Consider the following 23,613-nt stretch of genomic DNA (forward strand, 5'->3'; position numbering starts at 1 on the left):
ACAGGAACCTTTTTCTAAGTCGGAGCGACTTGTGTCGCTCCTATTAGAACAGCTCCATTGTACAGAATGGAGCGCGACTTGTCAGGCGGCTAAGTGTGAATGTGTTAGCCCTTGTACACACGATCTGAGATTCCGACGGAATGTGTCCGATCGGACCTTTTTGTCGGATATTCCGACTGTGTGTGGTCTGCCTCGGACCGTTTCCGTCGGAATATCCGTTGGACCAAATTTTCCAACTTGCCAGAAATATTTTCCGACAAAATGCTCCGATCGGACATACTCCGATCATGTGTAGAGAATTCCGATCGGACAAAGTGCCACGCATGCTCAGATCAAATTCCTACATCAAAGCTATTGGCTACTAGCCTGAACGTAGTCCCGTCGTAACTAAATAACGTCATCACGTCGGATTTTCAGACAACTTCGTCCGACCTTGTGTATACAACAGTTTCGGACAAAATCCGACAGATTTTGTTGTCGGAATCTCCGACCATGTGTACAAGGGCTTAGGGTAAATCCCTAATATTCATTACCCTTATACTGTACAAGTTCATACTGCATATGGTATAGAGGAGCCCTAATGTCAGAGGGACCTTGCATTCAAGCTTGTGACAATACACTTGGGGGGGGGGGTTCTGGGGTCTCATCATTTGGAACGAATTCTTTGCACAACACTGTCTGTCTTACCCTGTGAACAAGCTTACAGGAGGAAAGTGAAAACTGACATCAATATTCTGCTTTTCCCTCAATGTCCAATTACAGGCCGAGGCAGGTTGGTGACCAAGCAGTAGAGAGATGTGCCTGGCGCTTTGCTATCTAGCAAGGCCCACTGGATCTCAAGACTGGCTGAAGACCATAAACACAGCATGTACATGTATGTCAACTATGCATGTAAAATTCATATGTTCTTGTTAAAGTGTCCATGGATTGCTGATAAAATTCCAGCCCAGATTTAGCAGACTCACATACAGATCAATGAACTCGGCAACGACAGAGGAATGTGTCAACAGGCCAAACCTGAACACTCTGTTGTAGGGACGTTGTCTCGGCAACACAAAATGCTGTGTTCACCGCAGAGTCCGATACAAACCCCGTCCAACTTTCCCTGATCCTCTGCGTCATGTCAGTGCAAACCGACACCCCAAACTGACAGGACCCCCCAAGCTACAACCAGGTCCCCCCACTGCGAAAAAGGGAATTACAGAGAGTTTCCTCAAAAAAAGGTAAGCGCACTAAATTATCTACACTGAGAAATCTCCCAGCAATTCCTGCAAACTGACATTCCATGGCAGACACACATCCTGATCCAACCCCCATCTAGGCAAAGAACTGGGACTCATTGATGGGAGGGGTGTTATAGAGCCGAGATGGGGAGACAACAGCGCTTATCCCAAAGATGATCAACACTGAAAACATTTTGTAACCAGCTATACTGATTGTTCCCCGACAGGTCCAGGAACCCCCCATAGACATTATACAGTCTCCTGATCCAGCCAAGGATTGCCGGTCATCTTTGGTCTTCGGTTTCCTGTACCATCGATCAAATACAGCGCTCACCTACGATCCTCTCTGAAAACACAACCATCAACAAAACCCAGTCTAGTGCCAACAATGATATACAAAGCTACAGAAGGACAATCCATTTGTAACACACAATAGAAAAGCATGTGGCACACGTTACAAAAATATATTTAGGAAATCCAACATTTTATAATTTCACACACAAACTAAATCAGCCCTTTAAAATGAATGTAAAAATTCAGGAGGAAAAATAAACACCGTAAACAGTCATCATTAGACAATGACCACAAGAAATGGAATTCATTAACCACTTGCTTACTGGGCACTTAAACCCCCCTCAGTCCCAGACCAATTTTCAGCTTTCAGCGCTGATGCACTTTGAATGACAATTGCGCGGGCATACAACACTGTACCCAAATGAGATTTTTATCATTTTTTTTCCCACAAATAGAGCTTTCTTTTGGTGGTATTTAATTACAGCTGGGAGTTTTATTTTTTGCTAAACAAACAAAAAAATGCAAAATAAAAAAAAATAAAAAATCATGTTTAATAGTTTGTTATAAAATTTTGCAAACAGGTCATTTTTCTCCTTCATTGAAATGCGCTGATGAGGTGGCACTGGTGGGCACTGATGAGGCGGCACTGGTGGGCACTGATAGGCGGCACTGGTGGGCACTGATAGGCACAGTTAAGGCGACACTAAAAGGCACAGATAAGGTGGCACCGATAGGCACAGATAAGACAGTACTGATGGGCACAGATAAGGCGGCACTGATGGGCAAAGATGGGCACGGATGGGTGGCACTAAGGGGCACTGATGGGTACCACTGATAGATGGGACTGATGGGCACTGATAGGTGGCACTAATAGGTGGCTCTGATAGGTGGCATTGCTGGGCACTGATGGGCGGCAGTGATGGGCACTGGTAGATGACACTGATGGGCACGGATATGTGGCACTGAGATGCAGCAATGTTTTTGAGGCAGATTGTGGGCACGGATGTATGGCACTGTGGGTACTGATGTATGGCACTGCTGGGTGGCATTATGGCCACTGATGGGTGGCACTGCTGTGTGGCACTTTATTAATCATCTGGGGGTTACTGGCAGGAGGCAGGTGGACACTTATACGCTGGCCGTGAGCGGGACTTATGTCCCGCTCACGGCCGCCGGTGATCGGCCTTTTTTTTCTCTCCTCGCGCTGTCAGCGTGAGGAGGAAAAATAGCCGATTACCGGCTTCGTTGTATCACATGATCAGCTGTCATTGGCTGACAGCTGATCACGTGGTAAGGGGTCGGGATCGACCCCTTGCTCGGATCCGTGATCAGGCGAGTCTCATAGACTTGCCGATCACAGGGGGCGCGCAGGCCGCTCGTGCACGGGACGACGTCAATAGACGTAGTCCCGGCAAAGCAGGTCCGCGCTGTAGCCGTCATTCGGCTATAGCGCGGATCTCAAAAGGTTAAAGTGACAATAAACAAACATTGCCCTAATTATCTAAAAAAGAATCCATTACACATCCACTGCTTAATAGCTCTGTAATATATTTTTCATGAAATTATTTCTTATTGTATTTTTCTGCCTCCTTGTAATGTCTTCAGTGAGCTCCTGAACCGTTCCCTTTCTTCCCAACTTCCGTTTGTTTGAAACACTGCTCTATATCCACTACAAATCTCACAGCCCATAATTCATATTAAAGTGGATGTAAACCTTACAACACACTTTGACCTACAGGTAAGCCTAGATTAAGGCTTACCTGTAGGTCCAAGAAATATCTCCTAAACCTACATGGTTTAGGAGATATTTGCCTGAAGACAGGCACTGCTGTCTACAGCGCATGCGCCACCACTGAGTGTGGCATCCTCAACGATGGAGATGCCATGCGTGTCGGCTCCCATGCGCATGCGCGGGAGATGTCATTGCGGCTTTGCCGAATGACAGCGGTGGAGCTGTGAGACCCCACCGAGAAGATGGATGCGCCGGACTACAGGGGACAGCGGTGACTTCGCTGGCTCCTGTATCAGGTAAGTGACACATAATGGACTACTATGCGATGCGATGCGATGCATAGTAGTCCATTATGCTTTACCTTTGCAGGGAATGAAAGAGGAAGTAAACCCATCAGAGTTTACTTCCTCTTTAATCCCTAGTAGTCCATCTCCAGAGCGAGGAAGAGAGGGTGGCTATGTCCCTACATCAGGGATATGCAATAAGCGGACCTCCAGCTGTTGCAAAAAGTCCCATCATGCCTCTGCCTCTGGGTGTCATGCTTGTGGCTGTCAGAGTCTTGCTATGCCTCATGGGACTTGTAGTTCTGCAACGGCTGGAGGTCCGCTAATTGCATATCCCTGCCCTACATACAGTAAGACCATGAAAAACAAAAATGGAAGTTCGATCTCAGCAACAAACAAACAAAAAAAGAGACAGAGAGATTTGGAGGAGGCAGAGAGCAATAGAAGGTACTTTGAGTTAGGAGAATACTTGAATATATATATTTTTTTTTTTAAACCCGACTTTAGTGCCACTTTTATTATAAAATGATTTTTTATTGAAGCAGCAGGAAAGAATGGAAGAAAACATTCCAACAAATGGGCAATAGTGTAGAATAAAATAAAGTAAACAATGTTTATATTTATGGTAAAAGACAGAGACAAAAAAAAAGACAAATTTTCTACAGCGTGCCAGTGTTTTTTTTTTTTTTTCTTTCCTGTTTCTGAACAGCAGAGGGCAGTCACACACAAAACAGAAACCTCAAAAAGGAAGCCTATATTATACTAATGTAGCGCTTTTGTTAAGCAAAATAGCACGATTGGCTGAAATAATGACCCTCGGTTCACTAGGGACCACATTGTGAATGTCCCAGGCCCACTTTACTTGGAAAATAAAGTCACAGGTTCATTCTTCTCACGGGGTGATTTTTTTTTTTTTTCTCTGGATGTTCAGGATTTTAGGTGCCAGTCACTTTAATTAAATTGGAATTCCAGATAAAAATGATAATTCCCCCCACGATTTCCCTGATTAGAAACATCAACTTCTGTATTATGTACTTTTTAGTTTTGTAAATGGCTGATTAGACATTCAGCGACCCTCCGCTCTCAGACTGCCAATGTTTGATTTGCACAGCTGAATGTGGCAGCTCCAGGACACTTATACGTGGATTTGTGGTTCTCCATTCTCCCCCACCGGCCGGTCCCTCCCTGCCTCTCCATTCCCCTTTTTATGACATATGTGATGCGAATGTGATGAGGAGAGTGACATCTTATTTACACTTCCACCCGGTGTTCCGTTTCCATAGCAACAGCACAGAGAAGCAGACGCACGTCACGTTCGGAAGTGACAGCATTAGACCACAATGTACACTGTTCTTTGCTAATGCAGGGGGGACATTACAGTCACGTGACCGGGAGTAAAAATGCATTAACCACTTCCCGACCGGCGCACGCCGATGTACGTCAGCAGAATAGCATGGACAGGCAAATGGGCATACAGGTAAATCCCTTTAAATTTGTTGCTGTGCCATCGCGTGCGTGCCGCCGGTCGGGACCTCCATGAGTCTGATCGCGGATCCCACGGACTCGATCGTCGGGAGGGAGATACCCGCGATCGTCGAACAGGGAGAGGCTAAAGTAAACAAGCATCTCCACGTTCTGCCTAGCAACAGCGTCACTGATCTCTGCTCCCTGTGATCGGAGCAGAGATCAGTGAAGTGTAAAAACACAGCCACGCCCCCCCGCAGTTAGAAACACGCCCCTAGGACACACTTAACCCCTACACTGACACCTAGTAGTTAACCCCTTCACTGCCAGTGTCATTTACACAGGAATCAATGCATTTGTATAGCAGTGATTGCTGTATAAATGACAATGGTCCCAAAAATGTGTCAAAAATGTCCGATGTGTCCGCCACAATGTCGCAGTCACAATAAAATAAAATAAAAAAAATTACTGATCGCCGCCATTACTAGTAAAAAAAAAAAAAATTATTAATAAAAATGCCATAAAAACTATTTCCTATTTTGTAAACGCTACAACTTTTGCACAAAACAATCAGATATTGTGATTTTTTTACCAAAAATATGTAGAGGAATAAGTATCGGCCTAAACTGAGGATACATTTTTGGGGGATATTTATTATAGAAAAAAGTAAAAAATAATGCGTTTTTTTTAAATTGTCTCTTTTTTTGTTTATAGCACAAAAAATAAAAAGCACAGGGGTGATCAAAAAAACCCAGAGGTGAAAAAGAAATCTCTATTTGTGGGGAAAAAAAAGGACAATTTTGTTTGGGAGCCACGTCGCACGACCACGCAATTGTCAGTTAAAGCGATGCAGTGCCGAATTGCAAAAAGTGCTCTGGTCTTTGGCCAGCAAAATGGTTCCGGGGCTTAAGTGGTTAAAATGTCCTCTAGCCTAGCCGGCCGGAAGTGATCTAGCAAGACTTAATGTTCTGACTAAAGTTCCACTTAAAGGGTTTTCAACCACTTTAAGGTTTTTGTAGATTTTATTGCACATGTGCATACTAGAGATGAGCTCGGGCGTGTTCACTGCACACTGCACACGGCTAATCACAGGCAGGGAGACCAACATGCAATGCTCCATTCATGAGGCAGCCAGAGGGTTAACATGGTGAGGTGTAGGGCTGCAACTAACGATTATTTTCATAATCGATTAGTTGGCCGATTATTGTTTCGATTAATCGGTTAATAACCTTTAAAAAAAAAGTGGGTCAATTTGACGTTCATTTTCAACCACAGTGACGGGAAAATTTGGAAATAGAAAACTTCTTAGTCAAAGGAATTTTCAGACAGTGGATGTGGTTTTCGTTAAGAAATTACATTAATTTTAAAAACAGAATGTTAAAAACAAGTGAAAATTTCAAACAAAATTCTTTCATTCAGCGAATGTACAAAGATTTTTCATCTGAATATTCTCATCTGAAAATTGATCGGTGTGGTCAGCATAAGGCTCAGTGCACACCTACGCAGTTTGCATTTGATCTGTTTCTGCTGTGCTTTTTGCTGTGCGTTTTGATTTTTGTGCACGTGATTTTACTGCAATTTGCATTTTTGCATTTTTTTGGGCAGATGAAAAAACACAAATTGCTGCAAAAATGCATTACATGCTTTTCTGCAGCTTCTCCATTGAAATATATTGAGCCAATAAAGCACCATTTTGCGTTAAAGTCCCCGACCCTTTCAGATGTGAACGTGTCCCACATAGGAAACCATGGAAATGAACTGTAGTGCATTTCTTCAAAAAGCACCAATAAACACAGAGATGTGAACCAGATCTAAGACTAAGTTTAGTACCAAAATGGGGTTAGAAAAACTAAAATTAGCCCTTTATAGTACAAAAAAAAATCAGATAATCACTGCTATAAGGGGTTCATTTATTTACAGTAGCGCTTATATTCTCTTTTTCTGTACTATAAAGGGCTCATTTTAGTTTTTTTTAACCCCATTATGTTACTGGCCGATTAATCGATTATGAAAATAGTAATCGATTAATTTCATAATCGATTAGTTGTCGATCGATTAGTTGTTTCAGCCCTAGTGAGGTGCACTGCACTATCAGGAACAGTATACAGCAGTGTATTTATCCTGGAGTAAGGGTTAGAGGGCTAGCCAGCCATCTGCCCCATATTTTGTGAAAGGTTTTGGTTCTTTTTTGAACCTCAAACGTGAGTTTGTATAGAGGTAAAGAGTCATTAATCAATTTTAACCAGAGAGATTTTAGAGGTATCTGTGATCCTTTCCAGGACAATAAAATGGATTTCTTCGCGTAGAAGTGTAGGGTGCGAAGAAGTCTGATGGGATGGGATAGCATGGGATGAGATGTGGAGATCACCAAAAATGCCCAGGAGGCAGTTTTTGGGGTGGAGAATGTTCGTCAGACCTACTGCCAATGAAATGAAAGACTCCACCCAGAAGTCCTGGACTACTGGATAGGTCCAAAAAAAGTGTAAAGAGTCTGTCACTTGACCACATCCTCGAAAACAGTCTGCTGTGGGAGCCAATCCCATTTTGTATAACCTAGCTGGAGTAAGGTAGGATAGGTGAAAGATTTTTAGGTTTATAAATGGATCCCTGGAAGGTATTAAGAAGGTTTTGTATGCGTCACTGAATTCTGACCCGTTATCTGAAAATGTAATGTCCATAGAGGCCCATGTCATCTGGGCCACTGGGAGTCTAGGGTTACAGTCAGTCATAAGGGCAGCATAGTATGTGGAGATAAGTTTAGTAGGGTCAGGGTGTCTTAGTATTTTCTCTAAGGTATGCGGACAGAATTTTCTAAAGAGCCAAACTGAGCGTGAATAGCGTGACGGAGTTGCTAATAAGAGATCATATATGAGCATGGTAGGTCAAAATCAATGCGCTTCTGTTGAAAGGATTTAAATCCCTGTGTGTCATAAAGATGACACAAGTATTTAACTTCCTTGGAGTACCAACGCTGTGGGTCAGGTATAGAGAACAGTTCTTTCAAGTTTTGGATTGAACCACAGAGGGTTGTTTGGGTAGGCCAACCAAGACTCTGTAGAAATGTAAAAAAAAAATTATTTTAAACAGGGAGAGCGAGGTACTTATCATAGATGTGCCTGGGAGGGTCAGAACTCGCCCTCTGCATATAATATTGTGGAGGGTCTCTAGAGATGAGGTGATAGCTCCTTCAGTGGATGTACAGGCGTTCCCCGCAACTGGGTGCAGACAGTCACGAATGTGGACCAATTGGGAGGCCAAATAGTATAAATAGAAGTTAGGGAACGACAAGCCTACCAGATGCCTCGGCAACCTCAACGTCTACCATTCCACAAGAACGCCATACAGACTGTATCTATCCACCTGAAGATTGACTTAGGGATTTTACACGGGGAGTTGGCTAGAATATATAACAGCTTAGGTAAATAGATAATTGTAAGGGTTTTAGCCCTTCCCATGAGGTGTAGAGGTAGGTCCATCCACTGCTTAGTTTTTAGTTGTAATTGGGTCAATAGGGGACACAGGTTATTTTCAATATAGTAGGATAAGGGTAACTGCACTAAAACCCTCAGGTATCGAAAGAAGGACACTGCCCGTAGTCTGGAGTCCGGGTGAATCTGCAGCGTTGCATCAGGGTCTAAAAGGAAAGAGATTGCATTTGTCCCAGTTCAATCGGAACTCAGAGCAGTCACCAAAATTGTCAATCTCAGATAATAGCGTTTTCGCTTAAAGAGGAATTCCCACATAGAGGGAGGGAGAATTCTAGTGTCTAAGGCTCCTATACCCAGCTCCTAAAGCGTCCCTGCCAATTGAAATCAATAGGCAGTGGCGAAATGGCAGCAAAGCGCCACTGCAGCTGCGCTTTTAACAATTTTTATTAAAAGCACCCTGCTAGTGGCCGAAAAACACCGCAAAAAGGATGGAAAAGTGCCGCTAAAAATAGAGGAGCTTTACCGCCAACGCCCCGGTGTGAAAGTAGCCCAAATGTAACCATAGTGCTACACTTAGAGGCGCCTCTCTTCTTTTATACTTTAGCTCATCCTAGATTTTGCTTCTAATCCCCTTTGTGGAGGCTGCCATTTGTGGATGGGCATTGAGATAATCTTTTTACATGGAATATAAACTGAAGGACTTATAAATAAATGTTTGTGGAACGAATCATCCGAGTTTCCGTTGTTTCTTATGGGGAAATTTGCTGTGATATACAGTACAAGCATGTTTCCAGAATGAATTATGCTCACAATCCAAACTTTTACTGTATTGGAAATACTACACCTCGGCTGAAACATCCTTTTAAAAATGCTAGTTGCCCAACAGTTTTTTCTGATCTTAAGGTTCGGATACTATTCTGGGTTCACAGAACGAAAGCTCCGATTTCCCCCGACCTTGCTTGTTGCATTTTTTTTTTGTAGATCAGCGACTCAAAAAGCTATAAAGTTCCAGGCAGCAAATATTCTCAGAAGGAGGCGACATTAGGGTCAAACCGTGTAATCTAGAACATGGCCACCTATTCATTATGTACATATGGCTATCACTGGTAGGTTGGTGACCACATTAGGATTACAGTATCAAAGTTTCTCTATAAAGTCCATATAAAAATTTATATTTACAAAGAGTTACATTTCAAGCAGACATGGAATAGATTCCAAAATTGAACTATGAGGCTGTTATAAGAAATAGATCAAGTCATTAATAATGATGACAGCTATCCTCACCGCATTACGAGGCGGTTTTACACACCACAGGGAACAAAGACAATTTAAATAAAAGTGATTAATGTCCCTAGCAATAGGGATGAATTCTGTTACTTGAATAAGAAATGAATGAATGGAAATCTTTGAGAGAAGGAAGATGACAATATGTACAGCCCTTCCACTGCTAAGTTTGAGGAAGCCATTAAAGTGGTTGTAAACCCTTACAACCAACTTTGACCTACAGCTAAGGCTTTCCTGTAGGTCCAAGAAATATCTCCTAAACCTACACGGTTTAGGAGATATTTGCCGAAAGACAGGCACCGCTGTCTACAGCGCATGCACTGAGTGCGCCGCGGTCAACGGCGATATGCCGCGAGTGGCGGTTCCTGTGTGGATTCGCCAAATGACAGCGGCGGAGCAGCGAGACCCACCGAGAAGATGGACGCTCTGGACTACAGGGGACAGCGGTGACTTCGCTGGCTCCTGTGTCAGGTAAGTGACACATAATGGACTACTATGCGATGTGATGCGATGCGATGCGAAGTAGTCCATTATGCTTTACCTTTGCAGGGAATCAAAAAGGAAGTAGCACCCATCAGGGTTTACTTCCTCTTTAAACACTAAGGCAAGTCAAGTGACATTTAGGCCTTGTGTACACGGCTGCTGGTAAACGGACGTTCAGAGGAAGTTGGCTGCTCTTTTCAGCTGCTCTTGAACTCATCCAATCTTATCTTATGTGTACAGGTTCGTTTTATGTTGTTTTTAGGCAGTTGTCTTTAGAGGCTTTTCTCTGAAGGCAAAAAATAGGATTTTTTGTACTCACCCTAAAATCCTTTTCTCTGTAGTTCACCGACTGACACAGCTCCTTTCTTAGACCACTGGGTTGTTAACGATGGGCCCACAGGGTTCCTAGGTCCTTCTCCTTCACTAGGCAGAAAAAAAAAACTGAAGCTGCAAGACAGGCTGTGGGGTTGTCACCTAAGGGACCGCCCCTTGAGCGGAACTAGAAAGTTCTAGTTTTTATTATTACATGTTAACATTTTATGTCTAGTCCTCTCCTGAAGGTGGAGTAACAACCCAATGGTCTAAGAAAGGAGCTGTGTCAGTCCGTGAACGTAAGAGAAAAAATGAGTTCTGACGCCAACGTTTCCGACACCTAACGCTGCTAAACACGATTCTGGCGTTTAGCCACGTTTTGTTTATTGGCATTTTTCGTATTTTAAATAAACGCTTCTAAACGCAAACACGGCAAAATGCTACTAAATGCGGCATGTAAACCCGGCAAAATGGACGTTTTAAACGTGGGTTTTTATCTGTCAAGTTAAATCGATCAGGAGAGGTTGTAAGAACGTCCCATGTAGAGTAAGCCTTAGTAGACTGTTTTTAGGAGAGAGCGCGGTGGTTTTTGTTTTAGGAGTGGAAAAGGTTAAAAAAAAAAATCTTTTGCAGATTTGCAATCAAAAGCACGTAGTGGTGACTATGGCTGGACCAAAAACGTAACTGTCCACATTATCAAGTTATTCTTTCTAGTCCTTCAGTTGGGTTAATTTATTAACCACAAAATAATTACTAAGTTAGTGGTCTAGGCTACGGGAACAGTAATTGCTTTTAAGAAAGTATAGAAAAGCCTCTTAGGCTGCATTCACACCTGAGCGTAGCGTTTTTCAAGCATAAAATCGCGCAAATTTACCGGGATTTTCTGCATTTTTTACCGCGATTTTCGCGGCATTTTTCCGTGATTTTGTGCAGGGCAAAAGGTCGCCAATGTAACAAGAAGAAAAATGCCCAAATCTGCCCGAATCGAGCGAGAAAAAAAGGGTCCAGAACTTGTTTGAGCTTCAGGCGTTCGGCTTCAGGCGACATGGAGTGGAGATGTGAACCATCTCCATTGAGAATAATAGATTTTTTCCCCTCCAGCGTTTTGTAGCTTCAGGCTTCAAGCTACAAAACGCACAGCTGTGAATGCAGCCTTACTTTATGGGCAACCAATAAATGAGAAGTCCATTAAATTGAAACTTTACTCTCTCAAACAAACATTAAAGTGGATGTTAGCCCACGTTTATATTGGATCAATTTGGCATGCGATTTGACATATCAAATTGGCGGCTATTGCCGGCACTGCCAAAGGTGCGGCGCTGACTTTGCGACGCCATACCGATTCCCAAAAGTAGTTCCTGTACTATTGTTGACAACTTCGGGGGCGATTTGAAAAGACATCTGCAACAACCCACAAAGATGTCTGTCAAATCACCCCCGAAGTTAAACTGCATTGCCGGTTTGAGATCGTAAGAGTGTGAACCTGGGCTAAACCTGAAATTATGAAATTTGACCCAAGCACATATATCTGTAGTGTTTTCTTATCTCTCTCCAAAGCACTAAGTTCCGTGTCTTTTTGCAGTTTCTTTCTGCTATTTCATTGCTCTATTATTTAGCAAGATAACTTCTGACAAGTTCTCTGTCAACAAAGATAAAAACCAGCCTGAAATTTGTGTGGAGGGAGGTTTCTATAAATGGATTAGCAGAGAGCTTGTCTTGTCACAGCACAGCTCTGCAAGTCTCTGCCTATGTGGAGGGGGGGGGGGGGCTTTCCTCCAATCAGCTGTCTTGGCTGTATGCCAAGAATCCACTCCCAGTGCTGAACAGGAAGAGAAAATTTCTAACACAAGATGTGCACTTTCTAAAGAATATATAAAGCTGAAGACAGATATGCATGTAAAACTTATGTAGGGAGATTTGTCTCATACCTGTGTATCATCTGAGGCTGTTCGCTTCACTGGGTATATGTGAGGGTTTATATTCGCTTTAAAGCGGTTGTATTGCCCATTTGGTGATTTTTACCTACAGATAAGCCTATAACAAGACTTACCTGAAGGTAAAATGAATATCTCCTAAATCTGCATGGTTTAAGAGATATTCACCCTGCATGCGGCCGCTAACATCAGCGGCACAAGCGCTCTGAAGGTCTGCCGTATCATGCTGGAACTTCAGAGCTCCTTGCCGGAATGTCATCATTATGCTATTGTCTTGCAGGTTGTTTTGTTTTTTCAGTGGTTTACTACCGCTTTAACCATTTCCAATCTATATGCTACTAGCCTTAGTAAACAAGATCCCGTTTAAAAAAAAGTTTTAAAATAGAGAGGTGATCAAATACCAACAAAAGAAAGCTCTATTTGTGGGAAAAAAGGGACGCAATTTTGTTTGGGTGCCACGTCACACAACCACGCTCTGGTCAGTTAGGGGGTAAAATTTTCCGGGGCTGAAGCGGTTAATTGCTTCCTGGTTCTTGCCCTAGGTCAAAATGTCGTCATACATCCCAGGAGTCTTCGTGGGAATGTCTATTTCCTTTCATCTGTAGGAGGGGCCTTATCAGTTAAGCATGTCTGAGCTAAGAGCAGATGGATTCCAGGAAGTAAATGCTACATGAGTCCTCTACACTTACTCAAGATGGCCACATCTAGAATTGAGGGGGGGGATTTGAAATGTAATTTCCCGAAAAATAAATCATGGAGAGGTCGATGGATGAGCGTGTTTGCTTTGAACATTAAAAATGCATTAAATAGCATTTTCGGTTAATGGCGTTTAGATACGGTTAAGTTTGAAATGGCCATAGAAAATACTGTTCCTATAATGGATGGAAACGTTTTCAGTAAGCTATGGTGTCAATCAGCATGTTGTAGTGGAGAAGCCTAGTGCAGGGCTGCAAATTCACTGTGATCTCAACAGCTTTGTCAGGTCACCTAGAGGCCAGGTGACAGATGCACACCATAGGGATCAGGAGTGCACCGCAAGGTTGTGGACCCTAAGGCTGACTGCTGCAGACAGGAGTCAAGGTGATAAGGAAGGCAGGGAGTAAGATTCCCTGGGGCATGGAGTCTAAGAGCCAGCGGGTGTTCACCAGAGCCTCTAGTGGTGAGGATGGACTGGGCTGCAAGTGGCTCCAGGTCGCGACCCCCAGCTCACACCCACAGTAGGCAACAGGATAGGGATAGGGATAGGCAACAGGATAGGGATAGTGAGGGATAAAGCCAAGGTCGGGGCCACAAGCCGACAGGGATAGTCAGGGACACGCCAAAAGGTCAGGATCACAGGCAAACAGGGATAGTCAGGGACACGCCAAAAGGTCAGGATCACAGGCAAACAGGGATAGTCAGGGACACGCCAAAGTTGGTAACAGAACAACAGAAGAGCACATGGCAGGTAACAGGGAGGGTCGGCTGGTCTCTAGAGATGAACACATGGAGACAGGTAAGCAGACAAACTCTATTGCATAACCATGATAAGCTTCTTCTTATTAAAATAAAATCTTATGTAAGTATCTCCAGCATAAACCCTTTTTATAGCGTTATATAGGTTTTGATCCTTTGTCAGGTTTATACTGCCGTCTGTGCCCCCATTACTGAGCCTTTTCTGCTCTCAGAGACAAAACAAGAAGTAAACAGGCAATTGTCATCACAGCAGGTAACCCCCCACTGCTAGATTCCCCCCCCCCCCCCCAGTCCTATTTCAGGTGACTGCTGCTTAGATTCCCCATTACTTTCAGTCTTTGAGGTTCCCAGGCCAGAGAGCAATAAAAACTTGACAGGGGTTCTATTATAAACCTTCCCTACTTTAACAGTAGTTAAATAGTTTTAGCTTAAATGAAAGATTAACTGGTATGGATTTCCAAGCTAAAAGGTAGCTTAAAATGTCTGTGCTTTAACATTTTAATTCTGCAAGAAGTAAATTGGGGATTGGGCTAATTCAAGGCTATTAAGGTGTGTGTGGGGGGGGGGGGGGGTGTATGTAAATCCCAGAGGCCGGGTTCCTAATGGACCAAAAGCACACTTAAGAAAAAGCTATTCTGGCCACTATACATTTTTTTTGTCTAAATTCACTAAAGTAACTATTCCACCTCTTCATTCTTCTCATGTCATCTTTTTGCAATATAGAACAAGCATGTTCAACAAACAGAAAACCTACGACGACACCATGCACACTGTGAGGATCCAGCAGACGTACTGGGTGAAGGACACCAGTGAGGAGAAGATGCTAGCGCTGGGTGCGGTCCAGTTGGGGAAAGTGGTAGAACAAGTGGACTATTACGATACAGACTTGTATGATCTGGCAGCCACTGAAATGTGGCTCAGTAAGATGGGGCGAGAATGGAAACTGATAGTGGGTAAGGGTCCTCAGAACAAAAGCCAAGACCCCCCAAAAGGAAAAGTGCAGACAAGTCATCTGAGGACACAAAAACTGAACTTAGTCGAAGGCAAAAGCCAGACTTCAGAAACATCAGACCCAAGGACCTTGGAGAGCCAGAAAAAAGATTCAATAAACGATCAAAACAAAAATGCAACAACTGTAAGCAATGAGAGAAAGGGGACAAAGGCACTAACCTGTTATGCCCTAGAACAAGAAAAAGAAATGATAGCCTTCCTCTCCCAGGTTCTACATGTCCAAGGAGAAACAAACAATATGACCATGGAGGTCTTTCTACAAGTGGCTGGGATTCAGAGATATGCCACCATCAGCAACGTCACCCAAGAGACTTTCCGACTGACGGATGACTACACCATTCGGTTAAAGACAGAGGGGACCACTACTAAAAAGACAGCAGTTGTCTTACTTGATGTGGATATCGAGAATGTGGCTCAAGGATTTCAAAGGTTGGAACAGTTGGCCAAAGAGCTGGACCTTCAACTTCAAAGTGTTTAGTGAGAAGTTGTCTTAAAAAATTTTCTCTGGTCAATTGTATAAAGCAATGGTCTCCAAACTTTGGCCCGAGGGCCAGATGCAGCCCTTTGCCAAGCCTTTAATCGGACCCTTGGGGTACTATTCCTTCCAATGATACGAGGCCCCATTCCTCCCACCGACACCAAAAGTGGTGCATAATTCCTGTCACTGATGCCAATGATGGGGCACTATTCCTCTCACTGACACCAATAATGGGGCATAATTTCCTCCACGGATACTAATGATGGGGTACTATTCCTCCCACTAATACCATTGATAAGGCACTACTCCTCCTACTGACCACCACGGTGAAGACCATGTTGATTCTCACTGATGCTTGGATCGGGACAATTTCTAACCTCCACCAGCCACAATCCCCCCAAGTCTGAAGGACAGAAAACTGGCCCTTTGTTTGAAAAGTTCGGAGACCCCTGGTATAAAACATTGAGCAACTCAGAGGCCATATGATCACTCTGTGCAGTTTCTTAGTTAATGCATGGCCAACATCTTTTACTGTGTTCTGTCACAATGGATGCACTTTATAAACTATGAAACACCTCTAATGGATCTGTACAACAAACTACACCAGTTTCTAGTGCCGCACACCCAATCTACTCTAAGAACTAGAAACAGAGATCTTAAACTGATCCCATCACCACAAGGTCACAAAAAAACGTAAGCCTGCAGCCTATACTTTTACAGGGCTGGGATTTATCTGGAATGTGGTGACAGGGTCACTTTAAACAATAAAGTCATACAAGAGACATTTTATCAGAACCACGGCTTTTTTTGGGGGGTTTTGGATTAGTGGAGAGGAGTTCGAACCCTTGAGGTTTCATTTTTAGTTGAGGTCTCTGCTGGGGATTTCCATCCTTTCTAAGGAGTCCATTTATAAAACCTTTGTTGGACGAATGTGATAAGCAATTGTCCTGCCCTGATGGATTCTGACTGTACTTTTCTTAAGACCTCATGCATGGACATGTATATCGACACATAGGCTTTTATTGAGGTGCGTTCAGGGGCTTAGGCAAAAAAAAAAAAACACAAAAAATCCCCCAAAAACTCATCAGCTCCATCTAGTGGACATAATGCTGTATTTCTTCTGATTGAGCTACTTCAAAAAAAAATGCTGCATTATGACCACTAGGTGGAGCAGACGTTCATAGTAAATCACTGTATTAGTCAAAACGTGGTAATAATTTCTCAGGGCTGAGCAAATGCTTGTGAAATTTGTCCAACAATTTTTTTTGTGTTTCCTGGCTAACACTGGGAGAGAAAACAAATGGGAAATCCAAAACGATATGACCCCTTTCACACTGGGGTGTTTTTCAGGCGCTTTAGCGTTAAAAAAAGCACCTGTAAAGCACTTGAAAGAAGCCGCAACTGCAATCCCAATGTAAAAGCCCGAGTGCTTTCACACTGAGGCGCTGCGCTGGCAGGGCGTCAAAAAGTGTCCTGCAAGCAGCTTCTTTGCAGCGCTTTTGGAGCGGTGAATACAACGCTCCTAAAGCGCCCCTTCCCATTGAAATCAATGGGAAGCGCCTGAAAAGCGCTATTGACAGCAGCATTTGTGGGCGCTTTTAACCCTTTATTTGGCCACTAGCAGGGGTTAAAAGCTCCCCAATAACTCTCGAAAAACACTGGTAAAGCGCTGCTAGTTTAAGCGGTGCTTTACGAGCGTTTTTCGGGCGCTGACATTGTGAAAGGGCTCTTAAAGCACTCGGGGCTTTCACATTGGGATTGCAGATGAGGCTTCTTTCAAGCGCTTTTTTTAACGCTAAAGCGCCTGGAAAACGCCCCAGTGTGAAAGGGGTCTGTGTGTGTCACCATAAGAGAAGGTGAGAAAAAAAAAATCTTCCAAAGGGAACAAAAGTTCAGGTGACAACTGTCCAAGGCTTCATTCACATGGTCGCTGAGGTCTGTATACCATAAACTAGTCATTTTTTGTTTTTCAGTGTCTCTCGTTTCCCAGTGCAGCTTTCAGGCAGCCCAGTGAAGTCTATTAGGACACAGCGGCCCGGAACACACCATCACATTCGTAGTATTTGAGCCGTAGGACCCATGTGAAATATGTCTAAAGCCTCATACACACGATAGGACTTTGTACAAACTTTCCCTTGGATTTTTGTACAAAGGGCGTCGGCCCTGAACTTGTATTGCATACACACAGCAGGACTTTTTCAGCCAACTTTTACCAAACCATGTGTTTTTTCTGCTCTTTACCACCACCTTTGGTCAACTTCTGTATTGTTGTCTGATCTTTTGCATTGGTTCTGAGCATGCCTGTTTGTACTTTGTACAAAAGTCCTATGGTTTTCTGTACACACGATCAGACTTTGCTCCATCGGACTTTTGTTGCCAGAAAGTTTGTCCGTTCGCACAGCCAACAAAAGTCCGATGAAAACCAAAAAAGTTTGTCCGATGGAGCGTACACACAGTCGGATGTTGCTCCAAAACAGCTAATTTGCATGTTTGTTGTCAAAAAGTCTGAGCGTGTGTATGGGCCTTAAGCCCTTGTACACACGGTTGGAGATTCTGACGGAATGTGTCCTATCGGACCGTTTTGTCGGATATTCCGACTGTGTGGGGTCTCCATCGGACTGTTTCCGTCGGAATATCCGACGGACCAATTTTTCCAACTTGCCGGTAAAATTTTCCGACAAAATGCTCCGATCGGACCTTGTCCGATCATGTGTAGCCTACTCCGACGGACAAAGTGCCACGCATGCTCAGATCAAATTCCTAGAGCAAAGCTATTGGCTACTAGCCTGAACGTAGTCCCGAAATAACGAAATAACATCATCACGTTATGTACAATCGGATTTTCCGACAACTTAGTCCGACCGCGTGTATGCAACATCACTTCCGGACCTCTTCCCGGAATTAGTCCGTCGGAGTTACTCAGACGGATTTGGTTGTCGGAATCTCCAACCGCGTGTACAAGGGCTAAGAGATTTCCTTCACTTTGAGAGATTTCCTTTTATTTCCAGTGGGTCTCCAGGTCAGGAAGTGAAGAAGATCCCCAATGGAAGGCAAAAAAAAAACTACTAGAAGTTTTACTAGTCCCAATTTTATCTGACTTCAATAAACATAAAACCTGTAGGTACATGCCACTAGAGAAATATTACCTGTGTGGACTCACCGCAGGACAACATAAAGGTGAAGACATCCCCAGTTTTAAATAAGCAGCATAAACTCCGTCCATAATAAAATATTTCCTCAAAATAAGAAATCTCAATGCGATTTATTTATAGCGTTGCGCTTTCCTGCAAGTTTGTGATAAAAGGCATAACGGGAAAAACTATGAGCCACCCGCTGCCAATCAGCTCCTGGCTATTACCATTTTATACTTTCCACTAACTTACTACAGGCTCACCTCTGCATGACCGCGCTTCTCATAGGCTTCTCATAGGCTCCGGTGGCAGGAAATATGCATATTTAATATAATAACAGTTGCCCTTTGTACGCTCAATATTAATGTTTTATCACCCACAGCTGGGAAGCCAGAGCCAGGGCTACACAAACAGATCTTTTCAAACAAACATAAATAGAAAGTGTAAAACGATGTGACAATCAAATTAATTTGTATCCATTTGACGCCTTTTTAATGTCGCCTTCTTTTTACAACGAAAGACAAGGCAAAAAGTGGAGGAGCTGCCAGTGGCATTTGAAGCCCCTCTTCAGGCCTATTTCCAGGTTTAGAACAGAGAAGGGTTAGAACCTTTGTCAGTCTTTTATTGCTTTTATTGTTGCATCTCCCCCCCACCACACACTTCAATGGGTTTAAAAAAATCGTTCTAGCAAAGACACTGATAAAAATCAATATAATTCTTTTAACAAAGAAGGGAATTCTAGAAGCTCAGGTATCTCCGCTGAAATCTCAATGTTACAAATTATTCCGGCACATTCCAATTCATTTCCAAGCCACCAATTGATTACTTGCTGACAGCTCCATCGCCTGATGCCGCTAAATGAACTAAGGGGCAGGGCCACCGGATGACAAGATGGCCATTCGCTTCTTAACAAACAGGCTAGTCACAGTGTTAGGGAGTCTTTCCGATAAAAAAAAAAAAAAAGTGTGTGTTCAAAATCGCATCAACTGCATAAATGTGAACCTAGCATAATGCAGGCCATACACGGTCTAATTTCGAACGAATTTTCTTTTCAAAATCAGAAAATTTGTTTCTTTTGTGATCTGATGGCGCCACCATTGATTTTCGAAATTCGGCCGACCAAGCCTTCAATTTCACCTCATGTTGCTGCAGAAAAGAATTTTCTTGGCTGGGACTCTTCTTTTCTCTCCGTAAATTTTCTTTTATCTCCGTAAATTTTCTTTTATCTCCGTACATTTTCTTTTCTTATTACGTTTCTCGCACGATTCTACCATCATTGATTAGAAAATCGTTCGTTTTTCTAAAAATTTCCAACATGTCCGATCCCTCAAATTTTATTTCCGCACGAAAATCGGCTGTTGCTGCAGTCCCCACTAATGGTGCGAAATTCATACGAAAATTCTTAGATACGATTTTCGAAAGAAAATTCTTTCGAAATTCAAACCGTGTATGGCCGGCATAACACTTACTAAGCTGTTACAGGAACAGTTTTGTTTCTTTTGGGATAAAGGTTTTACATAAAAAATAAAGCCATAGACTGAGTATAGCCTCAAATACAAAATATACGTAATACATATAACAGTACCATCATCCCAATTGATAATTGTCAAGAATTGGGAATTCTAAGGATATTGGGGCAGTTGCTGAGGCTGCTCCCTTGATATCCACACCCAAAAATGTTTGTTGAGGGGACTATTGCGGTACTAAATAAATAATTCATAGAAGACTTTGTTATAAAAAATTACAAGTAATTTAATAAGGGCAAAAAAAAAATTAAATCCATCAAAACTTTCATATTGCTAAAATCATATACACCACAATTTAATAAACTACCAACGGGTAGCCCCGTAAGGTTTCTATTGAAGAGGGGTACAGAAACGTTTCCTCTACCGGTTTCGCGGCGAACCGCTTCTTCAGGAGGATAGTCTACAGAGTAAATAAAAATATTTGCAAATAATCAAATAGCAGCGAATCATATAATGACATAACAGAAGATTTACAGTAATTTAAATAGTGAGGGGATCAGCTCACCCACAAAGGAGGAAGCAGTAGATCACAGGACCCATCGGTTTCCTCCCACGGCAGATGCGGGGGATTGTAAGGGACTCTTCAAAATTTAAACAGATATATATGGTATGAGAGTTAAAGTGAGATGAGACATTAACCTATACACACCTAAAGTGTTAATTACAAGTATTAAATTACTTGTAATTTTTTATAACAAAGTCTTCTATGAATTATTTATTTAGTACCACAATAGTCCCCTCAACAAACATTTTTGGGTGTGGATATCAAGGGAGCAGCCTCAGCAACTGCCCCAATATCCTTAGAATTCCCAATTCTTGACATAAAAAATAAAAATAATTAATCATTGTAAGCACTCCTATCAGTCTTCAATGGTTTGTTTCAACTGCTCTTCTCATCTGCAGAACAGCTTGTTCTGCTGAAAAACAAGAGACTGATGCCGCGTACACACGATCGGAATTCTCCTCGGAAAAAGCTCTGATGGTTTTCCCGACGGAATTCGGCTCAAGCTGTCTTGCCTACACACTGTCACATCAAATTCCAATCGTTTATAACGCGGTGACGTACAACACGTACGACGTGACTAGAAAAAGGAAGTTTAATAGCCAGTAGCCAATAGCTTCTCTCTCGTAGTTGAATCTGAGCAATGCGTGATTTTAGGCGTGTCGGAATTGCATACACACGATCGGAAATTACCGATAGAAAGTTTTTCCGTCTGGAAAATTGAGAACATGCTATCAATTTTTGGCTGGAGGAAATTCAGACAGCTAAATTTCCGATGGAGCGTACACACGGTCGCATTTTCCAATGAAAAGCTCTCATTGGTCTTTTTCAGGCCGGAATTCTGATCATGTGTACGCGGTATTAGGTTTAGCTCTCTAATACAATATCTAAAAAAAGAGGGGATTGGGGAAATTGGGACTTTGAGTGAAGCCATGGCTGGGTAGAGTCAGGTGCCTCCATCCCTATCATTTGAGGTCCCTGCCTTCTAGCGCACACATATTTGTAAGCCATCTTGTTTTATAAGGGTTTTGGGGGGCTTTATCCATCCTCCCCTACCCTGACTTAGTATACTTACCTACAAATATTTTCCTGTTGCAGATATCTTACATGTCTGCTCCTGAAGAGCGGTTTAAATCCGCGAAACGCGTCAAGCTACTGGTGTACGAGCTACACAACCATCATGATATGTGTTTATACTTCTTCTAACATATTTGGGTTTTTAAGCCTACTGACAGTGCAGATGTTATTATCTCAACATATGTATCCAACTAGGAGTATGGTGGCCCCTCTTATTTTATCTTGAATATCAATGGTTGTAAACATGTTATTATCAATTATTGCCAGGTTACAAATTGGCACCATGCTGCTCCCTGCCGCAGTGAAGCTTTTATTTTCTAATACAATATCTAACTTGCGTATATGGTCTGATATGTTAAATCTCATGGGTGTGAATTGGCCCTTCAATAATCACTTTGTCTCTGCACTTGACAAGAAAGCCACAGTTAAAACAGCTCATATAATAAAACAGACTGAACCATCAAACAAATGATAGTATTTTATGCAAGAATAAATTGTGGCCTATAAACCGTGGGCTGTGTTCTTACAAATGGCTCTTCTGCATCCCTTTGATGTTACATTGTATATGGAGGTTACAACCCTTTCTATATTGGCTTGTGCACCAGCATATAAACTTCTTATAACACACACGGCCTCACCTCTCTGCCCAGAATAGCTGCTGGCAGGCTCAGGGAAACTGGATCCACCAACATGAGGCAGACGGGACCATCTGCTAACTCTACCAGCTGGGCTATTAGCTCTACAGGTTATTGCTGATAATTGTGCAAGCATAAGTCGTGCTAAGAGTGATAAACACTAAATCATTAATCAAACATAGGCGTTAAAATATATAATTGTTTTACACCAGGCACTAAAAGAGAAAATGTTATTTTTTTTTCACAGATGACTAAGAAATATTTTACATTTACAACACTCCAAGCTGAGCAAGCAAGTTCAGTAGCATGCAGATGCCTCAACAGCTAAATGACTTTAGCCGGGACTGAGCTGGGAACATTCAAATTAGTCAGTTACACACAGGCTGCCAAAAAGCAGGATGACCTCGATGACAGGAGGTGAACGAACACTTTATCAATGTGCTACTGCTATTTCAATGTCCAATCAAAGGACAGGGGTGGGTCCTGAACCATGACGCCGCCGGTTTATTTACAAGTGATAGCTCTGTCATTTGACGGAGCGATCACATTGGGTGTAGAAAGATGGCCGCTGCTTCGGAGCTAGGCCGAAGCCGCAGCCTTTCCTAAGGCCGAGACCGCGGAGCGTGAGCGATCACATTGGGTGTAGAAAGATGGCCGCTGCTTCGGAGCTAGGCCCGAAGCCACAGCCTTTCCTAAGGCCGAGACCGCGGAGCGCGAGCGATCACATTGGGTGTAGAAAGATGGCCGCTGCTTCGGAGCTAGGCCCGAAGCCGCAGCCTTTCCTAAGGCCGAGACCGCGGAGCGCGGCGTGTGCCGATCCGAGCAGGGTGACCCGTTCAGATCACGGATCAGTGATGATCCGTTGTACCCCTACTGTGATTCTGTATTTGCCAAATATGCTGCAGAAATCTCCCTCCACTGCATCCATTTTAATTGTGGGCAGCTGAAGCTGCTGCCTGTTTGTTTTTTTACCTTGCAATAAAAATTCCCTTTAAATCCTGTGGTTGAAGTGTATTTTGAAAAGTCCTTCATGCTGCATCTTTGGTGTGGTTTTGAAAAATCACACCAAAAATGCAGTTTCATATTGCAATGAATGGATATCACGGTAAAACACACCCACAATGTGCGTTACTGGTGCATTTTTGAGTCGCATATCCATTTTTAACAGGTGAAGGTGGTCCAAAAATGCATCTAAAACACAGCAAGGTTTTGTTACACAGCATGAGGCCCCTTCATGTGCAGTTTCTGGTGTGACTGGGCCCTAAAAGGTACGTGTTTAAGAAAAAAAAAAAGTGTTATTTGGTCACCTTTTTTGGGTAACGCCAATTTCGTGGGGAGAAAAAATAGCAAAGAAAAAATA

The 23,613-nt window shown here is 42.9% G+C and overlaps 2 protein-coding genes across 6 annotated transcripts in view; one reads left to right on the forward strand and one right to left on the reverse strand.

Moving 5' to 3' along the window:
• Window positions 1-23,613, reverse strand: part of RALGPS1 (Ral GEF with PH domain and SH3 binding motif 1) — a 659,487-nt gene that overhangs the window by 555,422 nt on the left and 80,452 nt on the right. The window lies entirely within an intron of this gene.
• Window positions 1,007-16,166, forward strand: LOC143986511 (uncharacterized). Its single transcript, XM_077484863.1, has 2 exons — window positions 1,007-1,223; window positions 14,617-16,166. The coding sequence occupies exon 2, from the start codon at window positions 14,624-14,626 to the stop codon at window positions 15,380-15,382; it is 759 nt and encodes a 252-aa protein (XP_077340989.1). The 5' UTR covers window positions 1,007-1,223; window positions 14,617-14,623; the 3' UTR covers window positions 15,383-16,166.

This window comes from Lithobates pipiens, unplaced genomic scaffold, assembly GCF_037356315.1.
Source record: "Lithobates pipiens isolate NorthernLeopardFrog02 unplaced genomic scaffold, aLitPip1_a1.2 Scaffold_166, whole genome shotgun sequence".
NCBI lineage: Eukaryota > Metazoa > Chordata > Amphibia > Anura > Ranidae > Lithobates > Lithobates pipiens.